A 16363-nucleotide genomic window follows, 5' to 3' on the forward strand; every position below is an offset into this window, starting at 1 on the left:
AGCAGGGCCAGATGCAGGCAGTGATGTAGGAGAGTGTCTGACAGAGCCAGCAGAGAGTTCAAAGGTTGAGACAAATTGGAAAACTCAGACTCTGGTGAAAGACTTGCAAAATTTGCTAAGGGCGGCAAAGCATGGTCTATTGTAGCTCATCTTCCATGATGATATCCCATTGACTTAACATTTATCTGTTGAGCAAAGCTGTCCATGACTCCTCTCATCTCCTTCTCCCTGCTAGAAACCAATCAAATGAAACCTTGATGGCTACAGATGGAATGTCTCTGTCCCCCTAAAATTCATATATTAAAACCTAATTCCCAATGTGATGGTATTTGGAAGTGGGCTTTGGGGAGGTGATTAGGTCATAAGAGTACAGCCCATATGAATGGATTAGTGCTCTCATAAAAGAGACCCCAGGAAGGTACCTTCTGTCATGTGAAGATTTAATAAGAAAGCCATCTACGAACCAGGAAGGAGGATCTCACCAGGCACTGAATCTGCTGATGCTTTGATCTTGGACTTCCCAGCCTCCAGAACTGTGAGAAATAAATGTCTGTTGTTTCAGCCGTTTAATCTACAATATTTTGTTATAGCAGCCCAAGTGAACTAAAATAGCTTCTCCTTGTTTCTCCCTACTAATGCTCCTATGGCATTCTGGACTCACTCTTCTTTGCTCTTAAACAGTGATCATACTTGTTACTACTTGTCTTAATGTCCACTTTTCTCACTATACTGCAGGCATCACAAGAGCACAGACCACCATGTCCATCCATCTTGAAGCCAGACTATTGGCACAGACCTGGACACAGAGTAAGAGCTCCACACATATTCTGAATGAAAGAATAAAAGGCATACACTAACAAATGAACAAATGAGAAAACAAACATCCCAGCAGGATGGGTGCCATTAGTCCCATTCTGTGATGAGAATATCCCCACTCTGCAAAGGTAGCTGACTGGACCAAACTCTCAGAGACAGTGAGCAGCAAAGCCAGTCATGAACCCAGAACTACTCAGACCCTACCATGCTCTTTCCTCTTAATTCCATAGCTTCCCTTCGATCGTAATGCAAAAAAGAGCAAACAGTGGGAAAAATGAAATGCCTAAGTATTGAAGAGATACAAGTGAGTTCCCAGGAAAAGGAAGACTAACTGGAAAAAGAGATTTTAGATGTTGGTCCTAAAGTAAAATAAATCAGACATCTATAATAGAGTAGCTCTTCCAAATGAAAGGAATGGTATCTAAGAGGGTAGTTTCAGGGGCTCCTGCAACAAACTAAAATAGAAAATTAGATGTATTTCACACCTATGTTTTAAGACAACATGCAAAAACCGGTACGACAAAAAGAGCTGTCCGTGAAACTGTGGTTCTGAGGGAAACGAAGAACAAAGCCTAACAAGCACTCAAACCAAGATGCTGCTATATATGAAGTTTACTCACTTATGTTACCCACCTAACTTTTCCTTTCCTGCCTCAATTCAGCCCATGAAAACCAATTATACTTGAATGAAATGGAAACGAAGCAGTTTCTCAGAAGATGCAACACCCTCTTACATGCTGACAAATCAAATTTGGGGGAGGCAAGGCAGTAAGGAAATTTCAAACTATTTTAGGCAGTGTGTTTTCTTGGGTCTTTCCCTTACTAACCCTTCCCACCCCAGATATTTGACTAATTGGAACTCTAGATTTCAAGCTGAAGTCTTGAGCTATAATTTGTTACATCTGCTCTAAAATGTGACTGGAATCTCAAATGATTTAATTGTAACATTTGGGACTGGTGAACACTAGTGTAATTACAAATAACTACAAGAGAAATGCTAATAAATGTCATTTTGTTGGAAAAGGAGAAAGACAGGATCCAACTTTATGCAAGTAATTAAAGGTGCTTTTGTGACCATCAAATACCCTGGCCTTCCAAATATTTGATATTCTTCAATGAAACAAGAAACCCAAGAGATTCGGGGATCCCTGGATGGCTCAGCGGTTTAGTGCCTGCCTTCGACCCAGGGTGTGGTCCTGGAGTCCCAGGATCGAGTCCCACGTCAGGCTCTCTGCATGGAGCCTGCTTCTCCCTCTGCCTGTGTCTCTGCCTTTCTCTCTCTCTCTCTCTGTCTCTCATGAATAAATAAATAAAATCTTAAAAAAAAAAAAAAAGAAACCCAAGAGATTCAATAAACTAAACCAGTCAGGAGATAAATTCCTTTCTCTGTGATGGTCCTCCTCCATGCTAATCCACATGTGTGGGTATAAAATACAAATGGCTTCTCCAAGGAGATTGACTCTTGCATTTCAAAAATCTTTGCATTTCCCAAAAATTGGTTTTCTTAAGTTTTTCCATTGAAAAGACCCAGTCCATAATTTTCTCACACATCAGCTACTTATCTCTCATGTCCCACACTCTTACTTTAAAACTGGGTTCTCCAGGTTTTTCTTTTTGTTTTTAACAACAGAAATTTATTTTTCCTTAGTTCTGGAGACTACAAGATCCAAGATCAAGGTCCATCAGGGTGTATTCCTAGTGAGTCCATCAGGATGTATTCTTAGTGAGAGCTCGCTTCCTGGCTTGCAGATGGCTGCCTTCTCCCTGTGTCCTCATACACAGTAGAGAGATGGGGAGGTGGAGAAGCAGAGAGAGAGAGGAATAGAGAGTACTCTGCTCTCTCTTCCTTCTCTTTTTAAAGATTTATTTATTTATTCATGAGAGAGGGAGAGACACAGGCAGAGGGAGAAGCAGGCTCCATGCAGGGAGCCCGACGTGTGACTCGATCTTGGGTCTCCAGGATCACACCCTGGGCTGAAGGCAGTGCTAAACCGCTGAGCCACCCGGGCTGCCCCTGGGTTCCCCAGTTTTTTCTGCTTTCTATATATATTCATTCCCGAAAAAACCAGTGATCTACCAATGGTGCTCTGAATCTCCATCCAGGGAAGCACATATAAAGCCAAAATGGCCTAAAACTTCCTGAGAAACTGGTGCTCAATGGACACAATGAAAAAAGTGTTTTAAGCCAAAGATTCTTAAGATTTTGATTGACTGAGAGAGAGAGGGAAAGAGAGCATGAGCTCTGAGAGGGGCAGCGGGAGAGGGAGAGTCAGAATCCTCAAGCAGACTCCCTTTATGAGCATGGAGCCCAATGTGTGGCTTGATCCCAGGATCCCAAGATCGTGACTTGAGCCAAAATCAAGAGTTGGACACTTAACTGACTGAGCCACCCAGGAACCCCAAGTCAACGATTCTTAAATATATTGGCATCTAAATATACTTGAAATACAAATTTCCATTAACACTGATAACGACGGCTCACTATTAAGAGCATATAGAATCCATACTCTTGTGGACAATGGGAGGCAGATGAAGCACAGAAACACAAGCCTATGTGATTGGAATCCCCATACAATTGTAATGTATACCTCCTTTCTCTGCAGATGAGTAGAAAAATCCCAGCTTTAGGCCTTGTAGAGCTTTCCTTCACTTCAGATATATTTCAGAGATCCCATTTTGGTCTCAGAGGCCTACCTGTTTGGTTCTGACGGCAACAAAATCCAGTGGCCGAGAAAAAGACAACTAACCTTTAGGAAGGCTAACAAAAGAGGGCAAAAGTATTCCACAAGTGGCTAGGATTCTTTGTCTTTTACTGAACCTCAAGGTGGTATAAAAAGGGGAGCAAATTAGTGAGGAAAAAGGATTACATTGATTTGATGTTAAAATACTAGTTCACCCTGGATCCTGCTCAGTGCTTAAACTAAGGAATTTGAGACATAATACTATCCCTTTGAAGCGTGATCAGATCAGAACTACTTATGGCATAGACTGAACAAAACTCAAAACAATTAATTCACATTTTTAGAATTCTTCAATCTGATTAATACATAAAGCCTTTGAAAATAGGCTCCCATCCATCAGGATCCAGAGACAGGGATAAAATTATAAAGTAGGTCATCTGGGGGAAATCTCTGTCCTTTTCATCACCCCTTCAGACTTTACTGAGGTCTATCAGCTAGGGCAGGGATTCCTAAAGGAAAGAAGAGCATGGCACTAGACTCTTCTGATTTTAATTCCCAAGTAATGAAGATCCCTCAAATTACTACCACAATGAATCATCTTTACTGATTTATAAGGATAGAAGTATTTCATAGTGATGAGAAGAGAGATCATACCTGAAGTCAGCTGTCCTGGTCAGGTTGTCCTTTAGCTTTCCAGCAAAAACTATTGGAGCTTAAAACCCTTGTGCAGAAAATGGCTAACAGAGCAAGCCCAAAGCTGCTATCTTAGGAAGGGCCTGCCAACAGAGCTGGCCATTGGTTAGCTCGTTTTAGGAAAGTGTTTTCACCTTTCTCTAAGTGATAAAGGTGGCTTACTAGGCCTGCATTGTTTGTACAGTAAACAATATGGTTTATGCTCAATAGTTGGCTTTCCTTCTTGGAGTCTGAAATTTTTGTATGTGTAAGGCAGAGGATGCCTATGTGACCAAATGCCCCATCTCTGACTTTGGGTGCTGAATCTCTCAGACATATTGCTACTTTTTTGTTGCGGCGAGAAGGGTGTGCTCTGTATGACCTCCTCCATCCCTCATAGGAGGGAGAGAGCATAGGGAATGAATTCCTAGAGACCTCACCTGTGTTTTTTTTCTCTTATCAGCTAAATGTATACCTTAGTTACTATATCACTATAATAAATCTTAGCCATGGGTGCAACTATATGCTGAGTCCTTCTAGTGATCTCCAAACATAGGAGTGACCTGGGGGACCCCTCAATGAAACTATGAAATGACTTCCCAGCCTAGGCCTTTCCATTAGGAACTTCCCAATCAAGTGATTTCTCTCATCACAGGGGCTCATTCATTGGTAGGCTTCACATTCTGTCTCTTGAAGCTTGTCCTAGTTTATAAATAAAGTATATTCATGAAGAAGAGTTATTGCAGACCTCTAGGATAGATCTGAGGTCTTCCTTCAAAACTATGTAATTTTCAAAGAAGTAAACTTCTGAAGAAAATATCCTCAGGTTGATTGACTAATCCAAAGTATTATTTTGGGCAGTAGACATCTAAGGCCAGGTAGGAAGAACTAATTAGTAGAAAGTATTTTGTCTATTTCCTTGTTTTTAAAATATTTTGTATAAAGTAACCCCTATACCCAAGGGTGGGCCCTGAACTCAAGACCCTGAGATCAAGAGTGGCATGTTCTATGGACTGAGCTAGCCAGGTGCCCCCTAGTAAGAAGTATTTTGGAGTAACACAAGCTTTGTAGTGACTCAACTCATACTACACCAGCAGTGCCCAGAATTGCAAATAATGGGGTTGGTTTAGCACAAAAAGAAGGTTTAAGGGAAATACCCCTAGGAAGAGAAAAGTTACTGGTCTCCTAGCCTCTGAGTATAGATTTTCCTTTTCCTTTTCCTTTCCTTTCCTTTTCTTTTTTCTTTTCTTTTCTTTTTCTTTTCTTCTTTTTTTTTTTATTTTTAAAGCATTTATTTATTTATTCATGAGAGACACACAGGGAGAGGCAGAGACACAGGCAGAGGGAGAAGCAGGCTCCACGCAGGGAGCCTGATGTGGGACTCAGTCCCGGGACCCAGGATCACAACCTGAGCCGAAGGCAGACACTCAACCACTGAGCCACCCAGGCGTCCCTAGATTCTTCTTTTTCAATATGAGAACAGGAAGCAAAAAGTTAATGAGTGATTCTAAATCTAAAACACTAAAATTTCGGGCAGCTCGGGTGGCCCAGCACCATCTTCGGTCCAGGGCGTGATCCTGGAGTCCTGGGATGAGTCCCACGTCGAGCTCCCTGCATGGAGCCTGCTTCTCCCTCTGTCTGTGTCTCTGCCTCTCTGTGTGTCTCTCATGAATAAATAAATAAAAATCTTTAAAAATTTTTTTTAAATAAATAAAAGACTAAAATTTCAATCAAAATATAGATGTTACAATTATGAGGTGATGGCTGATAGGCAAGAAAATAATAAATATTCTCCCTTGTTGCTGGTTTTTCTTGCTGAGTCATACAGACTTTATTTTAGACACTGCCTCAGAAGAGGAATAGTTATGTTGCATTGTGCATGGGGAGGAGTCAGAGAGGCTAACTTAGGCTGCATGATTAGTGAGGGAACAAATAGCTCAAATCACCTTTATTTTTGAGCAGAGCAATTTAATACACAAAGGTCGAAAGACATCATTACCATTTTACAAACAGACATTTTATTGTATATGAATTTCGAAACCAATTCACAAATTATTAAACATATTAAATATCTTGCCTTTCATCTTCAAACTATAGAAAATTTTACACTGACAATCAGAATAGAGCAGGGGAAATTCTTTAAAGAAAAGCTGGATTAAATGATCTTTCAAAGAAATATGTAAGGAGGGCATAAGGAAAACATGAAGAATTTGCCACTGAAATTTACAATTGAAACATGAGGCTTTTGCATTTTCTTGGGACAAACATCATCTCTTTTATATCAGTATATTATGCATGGTGGTCTTCCAGGGAAGGGAGGAAAAACAGCATCAAGATAAAGTGAAGCAAGTCAACAGAGAACTACCATTTAGAAATGAGGAGGCTCTCTTTGCAACTTTTTATATCTCAGATTATCCTCAATCAATGTCCTGGTTTAGGATAAAAGTCAGCAGGATTGGGACACCTGGGTGGCTCAGTGGTTGAGGGTCTGCCTTTGGCTGAGGTGGTGATCCTGGGATCAAGTCCTGCACTGGGCTCATGGCAAGGAGCCTGCATCTCCCTTTGACTATGTCTCTGCCTCTCTGAGTCTCTCAGGAATAAATAAATAAAATCTTAAAAAAAAAAAAAAAGCAGATGTTACTTACCATTTATTCTTTCTACATGGTATATAGTCTTTATTCTGTATAGCTGTTTTTATTCTAGACTGGGCTACTTTCTATAGTAAATGCTCTGGGTGTTCATTCCAACGCATTCCAATATTATATAAACATAAAAAATAATAGGTCTTAATATACGGCAATAACAAGATTTCAGAAAACAGAAGCACTAGCAATTTGGAATTGGCCTGACTTAAGGACTCAATGAAAAGAAGTCTCAGACCTTCTGAGTGACAAAATGCTATAGCATGATTCACTCCACACATCTAGTTTATGTCACCGATAGCATGGATCTAAAGCTGTAGATGCTTTTCTAAGTGCCGCTTGAAACAACATACCTTTTGTCTTGACATCCCTGAGTCCTAATTCCCCTGGTGTGGCTGTACTAGGGTAACCTTCTTCTGAACCTCGGACTCTCTCAACTTCTCTCCTTCTCTTCAGCCCTTGGCTTTGGCGCTCTCCAAAGTGCTTCAGTGAACTTCTCTTTAGAAAAGAGAAAGTTCTGGGCTGACTTACAAGAACCATGACAGATGTGCTGCTGTCAGTCTAGCAGCTGAATGAGGAATTGTGGGAAGGATGGGCTGCATCTCTGCAACTTTGAAATTTTTTAGCAACAGATGAAAAGGTTTCTGCATTCTGTTTGAATTCTCTCTGTATGAACCTGTGTGTACAGTTACAGTCCTCTTTTGCTGAAATTTCTTTTTCAAAAATGAACACTGACTTACAGAGCTACCAGAGAACTTTATGAATCTCAACACTGAATGTAAGGCCTACACTTTTACTGGAAAGGAAAATATCTGGCACAGAAGCAAGGACCTCCCCTCACTGCCACATGTGCAAGTAATGCAGTCTTAGGCAGAGATGCACATGGTTCAGTGGGGCAAAAATATTCTCACCAGTGATCCTGACATTGAGAAAATGAACGCTGAATATACCACTGGAGGGATCCACGCCTAAATTAGTCTGGGTACAATATTTTGAATTTAAAAACTGGAATATTTCTTCATTTACAGTAAGTCTTTACAGTAATACTTAACTAGCAGAACAACTGAAGCACTCTATGTAACTCGGAACTGGCAATTATCCTAACTATAAAAGAAGAGCTTTAGTATGTTTAAAACAAAACAGTGGAAAATCAACGCATGTAGGATTTTTCTAGGTGGATTAAAAGCTAAAGAAAAAAAAGCCCAAAATAAATAAAGACTGTGAGTTGGGGGATGCCTGAGTGGCTTGGCAGTTGAATGTTTGCCTTTGGCTCAGGGCGTGATCCCAGGGTCTCAGGATCGAGTCCCAAATTGGGCTCCTCGCACGGAGCCTGCTTCTCCCTCAGCCTGTGTCTCTGCCTTTCTCTCTGTGTGTCTCTCATGAATAAATAAATGAAATCTTAAAAAAAAAAAAATGACTGAGAGTTGGAACGGCCACTGCAAGAAAAACAAGGCAACATGTGATGTGAGAAACATTTTATTAGTATTTGCTACCTTACCATGGATTGTAGAGCAATGGGATACCTTTAGGAAGGCTGAGATAATGTTTTTAAAATAGCTTTTCCCAAACTATTATAACAGAAAATTCCTATTAGCATAATTGAAACACATGGAACAGTAATAAATAAATACATTCATTCAACAAACATTTATTGAAGGGATACCCTGTGGTAGGTACTCGACACAAGATATAATACAATGGTTTAAAAAAACCACCATGAAAAAAGAAAAAAGAAAAAAAAAACCACCATGTGTTCTTTCTCAGAAAACTTCCATTCTAGAGGGAGAGACAATCAAAAATCCAATAAACAGATCAATAAAACAACTGTGTACTGTGGTAAGTACCTCAAATTTACCACCCCCAAAAAACCCCCTAAAAACCAATAACTAAGAATTAATAGGAAGCAATGGTTCTAAAACAAACCACAGTGAGTAGTTTGATCTATTTATCACAGTCCTTTTAAGAATACTTAAGTGCTTGTTTTTATAGCTGTAATCCTATGTCATCTTATACATAGTATCTTTCATTTAAAGTTCTCTCCTGAACATTTTCTATGTTGTAATACAAAACTAACGAATATCAGTGTAATAACAGTTTTCATTGTTAAATATGCTAACCCTAACACAGCACTGTGTATAAGACACTTTCTATGTCAGCTCATTTAATCTTCACACCAAGCCTATAAGATAGGTACTTCTATTATCTCATTTTATAGATTATAAAAAAAATCTATAAGTTTAAGGAAAAAGTTTAAGTAACTTATTGAAGATTAAGTAGTTAATTTAAAGCATTGCTAAGATTCAAACCAGGTGGTTGGACTTGCATTGAAGCTCTTGCCACAAAACTATCTTAATGGTTGCATAATATTTCGTCACTCTTACCTGGTACTTGGTACACAAACTTTTTATAGGATAAAAATGAAAACAAAGACAAAACATATGGAGTGACATGGAAGCAACAAAAACATTTTTTTTTTTTTTAAAGCAGAGAAGCAGGAAGAAAAAAAGCTTCCTTTGCAATTTCTAAATAAAATGGGTTTAGGGAGAAGAGGAAAAATGAGCTTTCATAAATTATCCCCTTGGCAAATTTCTAAACATATCTAATCCAGAAGTGATTATGCATTTAGAATAACTTTTTTTAAGTAAAGGAACAAATGCTTATTATGTACTATTTTCACCATGAAAGCATCAGTTACAACCTTCCAAACATTTAGGATCATGGGCAATGTGCGGCGAAGAAATTGAACCACCAGATGTGTCCAGGCTTGGCTGTGTTTGCGATGTGCTGGCCTCAGCTGATCTAAAGGGTACATGGAATCTCCTGAGGGCCTTGACACAATCTCACAAAAAATGCCAGACTCAAATCACCAATCAGAAGTGGTTTTACTTGCTGGAAGTTCTACATATAGAAGGGATTCCCATGTGCAAGCCAAACCATTGGGGGAATAATAGAAAACCGTTTGTAACATTTAACAATAAAGAATCTCTCATCTAAAGCTCTAGTTCCATCTGTGCCTCTTCATCTCACTTCCCAATGCCTTTGGGTGTGTGTTTTATTCAGTACTTCCCAGCTCCACACCTGGGAATGATAGTAGCATCACTATCATCAGTTAGATTTGAGTTCATGGAGTAAAGACCAGGCTACAAACATCTATTCCCCTAGAAAGTCTTTTTATTAAGCTTCAAGTAAAGATTAAAATGAAATAAAAGAGTTAAGAGCTTGTGCTTTGAAATCAGACTGTCCTGGAATCAAATCTTAGTCCCATCAGTCATTTCTGTTCTACAAACTTGGAGGGTGGGGGCAGAGAGTTTACTATTTCCTGTATCTAGGTCATCTTCCATAATGCTTCATACATAGAAGGTGTTCAATAAACAACAGCTTCATATTATATTCCAACATATCTAAATTTTCTGTGTATATTTAACAAGATCTAATTCTTCTCTAATTTTTTTTTCCCTCTAGGAAATATGTACCTGGCAGATGTTTAACAGCTACATATCAGCAGTGAATGAAATGATGTTGGTACATAATTTGGTTGTAAAGTTTATAAAGTGCTTGGAGCTGACAGAAATAGTGCAAACGAAGACTGTAAATGGACATAAAACATGAAATATCTCTCTCACCAACCTAGCTTTTCTCCCTAGATTTATCTCTCCCAAACTAGGGAGTCCTCTGTTGTTTTTTTCCCCCCTTCCCCTAAGAGGAAGACATACCAACCTCGTTTGCAGCAAGCAGCAACAGGATGACTCTGATTTATTTAGGACTCCAGCACCAGGGCACAGAAATGTCAAAGTGCCTCAAAACCAAAGATGAGGCTAGTTCACTTATGGAGGCCCAACAGGTGGACAGTAATCCCTGTCAATTATGGCCACCAAGAACGAGGCTCAAAGTATGGTCCACACCGGCAGCCATGAGATTCTGAGTTATTTCATGGTTTATTGCAAGGATGACATCTAATTTCCAAAAAGATCCTGTGTCTGGGGAAAAATTCACCCTCTGTCTTCCTCTGGAGCTTTGGTACATGACATGTCACAGAGCTTTTGAGTGGGCTTCTGCTGGTGGTGCAAAAACAGGGCATAGACCAGGTATCAACAATGGCCCAGCTGCTAAGGGGGACACTGAAATCAATGCCTATTCTTCCCATGCCATCGTGCAAAGCCCCTTTGACTGCTCTAAAACAAACACAGCTTAATTTTATTTCCTGCCTGGCTTTGTATAATTTTGACATGTCCTCAGTCAAACACGACCCACTCCTTCAATCAGGCCCTATTTTTCTGGAGATGAGAAAACAAGAGGAAGCTAAAGTAATTATTGAAAACTCATAAGCAGCAGCTTTAGCCTAATTACCTTGACTTTCCTTTTTAATTTTTCCATCGATTGTCTCTTGTTAATATACAAGTATTGACAGAGCTGGTGGAGCCTGGTGCTCCTCTGATAAGAACAGATGCTGTTGGGAAGCGCAGTGTAATTAGGAGACCCAATATTCTGCTCATCCTTTTCAGAAGCACACACGTACAGCACAGACTTTGGTTTGAGACCCTCTTAGAAATCACCAGCAGCATCACAAGGCCAAGAATCTTTGTGAAAGGCCTTTGCTGTGTGCGATGCCTTTGCCACCAGGGGGCAGCTGGATAAAGAAAAACAACCTCTTTTTCTTTGTTTCCTCTTTTGATGTTAAAATACGTTTCTCCTATTTTCAGCACAGATTCTGTTAAAAGTCCCAGGTCAACCACTCCCGGGGGATGAGCAACCCAGGAAATCAAGGTGACATCTTTTTGAGCCACATATTGCCTTTTAAATGTTGTTGTATTTAAAGTTTCAATTTGAAAGTAACTAAGCAATATTGGGTGAATGGCCCTGAATACTAATTCATCACTGACAAATGCTCTTAACAGTTCCTGATTCCTTTGTCAGGTAGAAAAGTGAAGTTTGCTTGCTGTAAAATATAAAACTCATTTAAAAAAATAATTACTTCTAGGGGACTTTCAATTTTTCAATTTCTTATATATCTACATTTTCTAAACATTGATAATAGTTATAGGTTGAGAGTCTTAAATTGCTATCAAGGTGCACCTCACTGTAAGCAGACGCAATTTAGTAGTGTTCTGTGGAAATCAGTTTTCTAGGAGCCAAGAAAACCTTGGCAAACCTGGGTGTCATGCTGCCTTCTGTTTTATGTTATCTTTTAGAGCAACTCTAAGAGAAAATCAAGCAGGAGCAGTTACCAAGGCTAAACGTAATCACAAATACCTGAAAGTAGGAGTTCTCAAAGAATAAACTCTGGCTGCAAATCCTATTACATATTCCAGAAAGAAAGAAGCATTCTTAAGGACTGGCAATAGTCATAAAAAACGAGTTGGTGGTGCAAACTCCAAGAAGAACAGAGGATAGGATAGGAGAAGGAAGCCAATGGATATGAAGCGGAAAAAAATGAATGCAAGAATCATTAGGCAATAGGAGAGGTTAAAGACTGGTATTTAGCAGAAATGGTACACCGAGCAATGGAAGCAAAAGTAGCAGGAATAGTTTAGAACCTATATAATGTATTATAATGACAACAAAGGTAAATCAACTAAACAGTCACAAGTCTACAGACTTTGGGGAGCAGTTGGTGAAAGGGCAAATGGATTTCTGTTAAAATAACTTTATCAGTCCCTGAGGGCATCATTGTAATCAGCTAGTAACAGACGTAAATATATCATCAATCCAGATCAGCAAATGGCAAACAATTCATTGGAAGGTACAGAGAAATAGTCATACTATAATCTATACAAAAGGGCATAACTATACAAGTACATAATCTGTGTTTAAAAAGACAAAGATGGGAAGAGAGAGAGAGACACTTGCTGAGAAGCAACTATAGGAGACAAAGGGAAAGGGAGTCAAAAAAGAAAAAGATAGGCTAATCTTCCAGAAATTGAACATCTTACCGACATCCTAGGGGTGACACAATGAGAAGACCTAAGGATCTGTTGTCATACAAACATGGATTGAAATCCTAGCTCTGCTATTACTATGTATGTAACTGTTGCAACCTGGATTATTTCAGCTATAAATAATAGAAACCTGACTAAAGGTCATAAAAGATTTCACTGTAAGAAACAGAAACCACTGGAGTTATTTTTAGCAAAAAGAGACTTAACATGAGAGATTTGGTGTTTACTGTATCATATTAAAAGCTGGTGGTGACGTAGTCTATGTATACAATGGAATATTACTCAGCCATCAGAAGAGACGAATACCCACCATTTGCTTCAGTGTGGATGGACCTGGAGGGTATTATGCTGAGTGAAATAAGTCAGTCGGAGAAGGACAATCATCCTATGATTTCACTCATATGGGGAATATAAGAAATAGTGAAAGGGACCATAAGGGAAAGGAGGGGAACTGAGTGGGAAAAATTAGACAGGGAGACAAACCATGAGAGGCTCCTAACTCTAGGAAACAAAGGGTTGTGGAACAGGAGGAGGGTGAGGGAATGGGGTAACTGGGTCATGGGCACTGAGGAGGGCACTTGATGGGATGAGCACTGGGTGTTATGCTATATGTTGGCGAATTGAATTTAAATTTAAAAAAATGCAATAAATAAATAATTAATTTTAAAAAAGAAAATAAAAAGCTAATGGAGCTGGTCAGAGTTATGTTTCTAGGAATTATTCCAAAATAACACTAAAGAACTGACTTACTGGAGGAACCATGACACCTGTCGCTAACAGGAAAAGCGAGGGATTTGGCTACAATGACCTCTGGGTAGTCCTGAAACTAGTCAATGACTTTTAATATTGTTATAAAAATACCAACACTTCCATACTGGCTCCCAGAAAACAGCCTTCACCTCAGTTCCCCCTTACAAATATCACACAAATGAATCTTGTAGGAAGAACCTAATTTATTACCTAAATTCTGCTGCAAGGGACACCAGGATATGTGGTCAGGGAAGGCAATGAGCTTCGAATGTTATCTGAGTGCCAAACCACCAGATTCACAAGTAGCTTAAACAACCATGATAGACAGTAGCATCCATGACAAGAAATCCAAAGGCAAGGCAGCTTCAGAACTGGTTAATTCAGTGACACTTCCGTATCATCTAGGACTCAGGGTGTCTCCATTTTTCTATTGTGTTATCATCAGAAGGTTGTCCATTTTTGTTTGCAAAACGGCTGCCACAGCACCAGGTAACTCAAGGACCTTTGACACTGTTGACAGAAACAAAAAGGCCTATTTCTTTGCATTATCTTTCAGAGAGAACCTTACCCCAAAAGTAGATCTTCTCCAGACCAGAATTTTATTATTTGTGGCCTAGATCATCCTTGGCAAAAGAAACAGCACTAGCATGACTAGTCTAGACAAATCATGCTGTGCCCTATGGGCAGGAGAAAGGATCCTTCCCAGAGCAGGAGAGAAAGTTGCCATGGAGAAAGTGTCACTAGAATAAAACTACTATTTGACAGCTAGGAAGATGAGGAGGTGGGTACAGGGTGGTAGGAAATAAACAGACTAATAAGCAGGTTGCTTGAAACCCACTCTCAGTTCTTACTCAATTCTAACATGAGGGTGGTAACATCTCCCCACTCAGCTAACAGGGGCATCATGCATGGTAACCTATGCCTGTGATCTCACTGGACCATCATTCCTGGAAGATCGTGTGAAGTGACATATAAAGACTTGGGCAAACAATGTGAGAGATGATCATTATTACTGTAAGGGGGAATGAGGAAGGAAGCTTCAGTTCTCACAAAGTACCACCCTCTCTAAATAGTGTTAATTGAAAGGGCAAATAATTGTCTTAAGAGAAAGCAATTTGCTGAGATGTGTGTTTCTGAAGTGTTTTATATTGTCATTATGGACAAGAAGGCTAGAATCTATCCAAAGAAAGATGACAAATAATCCATGAAGCTTCCCAACACTTGGAATGTCTCCAGGGAACTTTTTTGTTGTTTGTAACAGACACTATCTTGAGCAGTGTCACTGTTGATGAAACAACTGCATTTATGATGCATGTTAACCACCACTCCAGCAGGGTTTACTATTAATGCACCTGCTAATACCCATGCAGGATCTTCCATGTAAAATGTGCAGATAATTGCAAATTTCACAACCCTGGGTTTTCAAAGCATCCTATGCTTACCTGTTGCTTTCATGGCATAAGCTAATGCATATCAATTCCTCCTGCCAAGTTCAAACTTTTTTTTTTTGTACACTCAGTGGAATTCCATTTCATATAGGTATGTGAAAGCAAGGATGACTGCCTATTAACATGCCTGTAGCATCTTTCTGCTTGCCAAAGTTAATTCACTGAATCAAATTACATTATAATACGAAACGTTATTATAGAATTGATCTCATAAATTGCTATTGAAACTGTTCAAAGGAATTTTCCCTAATATTCTCATTTATTTACTCTCAATTTCACCACATTAGAATCCTATACCTTCAAATACATTGAGCCATTATATAGGACTCTCAGCTCCACAGTAACATTACTGATGCAATTATACAAAATGCCTATACTTGGAATTGTCATCTAGATATTATGAAAAGGTTGGGAAAAGCTTCAACTTGGAGAATAGTACCCTTTTAAAATGATAAAGAGTTATACACAAGGCTAAGTTGTTATTAGGGTAGCTTTGTAATGTGTGCACTTGGCCAAGCTAAACTACATTTCCTTAACTTGTCTTTCTTGGGTGTTTCCAGTTACGATGGGCTACAAAAGACTTTCTTGCTTGGAGATTTGAAGGATGGAAGTGAACCAGTAACTGCTGTGTTCTACAGATTCAAGAGGTTAGGGTCTTTTTTTTTTTAATTTATTTATTTATGATAGTCACACACAGAGAGAGAGAGAGGCAGAGACTTAGGCAGAGGGAGAAGCAGGCTCCATGCACCGGGAGCCCAATATGGGATTCGATCCCGGGTCTACAGGATCGCGCCCTGAGCCAAAGGCAGGCGCCAAACCGCTGCGCCACCCAGGGATCCCTAGAGGTTAGGGTCTTAATATTGTTGCTGGTTCAACTCCTTGGCCTGGGTCTGCTCTATATTCCCCTGATCCTTCTGTAGCTTCTTAGACTCCTATGCCAGGCATGTTTTAGCTCAGTGATGAGAGGGCCAACTCCTTCTGTAGGGCACTCATATCATCAGGATTGGAGACAGTGAGAAATGATGCAAATTCCAACCATTCTCATGGGTTCTAGCTCATGCTTGCTCATCCTCACTTGCTATCCCTCCTTCAGGACTATGTGAGCTGTGAAGAAGACATGTTTTTAGATTATATACGCACAAACCTTCACATGCTTCTGTTTTTCTAATTGTACACCAGATTTTTAAAGACTTATTTATTTATTTATTTATTTATTTATTTATTTATTTATTTATTTGAGAGAGAGAGAGCATGGTGGTGGAGGGGTGCACAGAGGGAGAGGAGAGAGAGAATCCCAAGCAGATCTCCTGCTGAGCACAGAGCACAGGGCTTGATCCTACGACTCTAAGATCATGATCTGAGCTGAAATCAAGAGTTGGCCACTCAACTGACTAAGTCACCCAAGGAGCCCCTGAACA

At 39.6% G+C, this 16363-nt stretch overlaps 1 protein-coding gene across 3 annotated transcripts in view; it reads right to left on the minus strand.

The window, feature by feature from the left end:
* The window catches only part of EXOC4 (exocyst complex component 4), a 746310-nt gene that overhangs the window by 290273 nt on the left and 439674 nt on the right, over window positions 1-16363 (minus strand). Inside the window, exon 11 of one of the 3 annotated variants that reach the window (XM_055307536.1) lies at window positions 13724-14007. The exons of the other annotated variants lie outside the window; for them this stretch is intronic. Within the exon in view, the coding sequence (XP_055163511.1) occupies window positions 13992-14007 (16 nt within the window). The 3' untranslated portion in view covers window positions 13724-13991. Of the gene's footprint in view, window positions 1-13723; window positions 14008-16363 lie in introns of those variants that run through there. 3 annotated transcript variants of the gene reach the window in all.

This window comes from Nyctereutes procyonoides, unplaced genomic scaffold, assembly GCF_905146905.1.
Source record: "Nyctereutes procyonoides isolate TBG_1078 unplaced genomic scaffold, NYPRO_anot_genome, whole genome shotgun sequence".
NCBI lineage: Eukaryota > Metazoa > Chordata > Mammalia > Carnivora > Canidae > Nyctereutes > Nyctereutes procyonoides.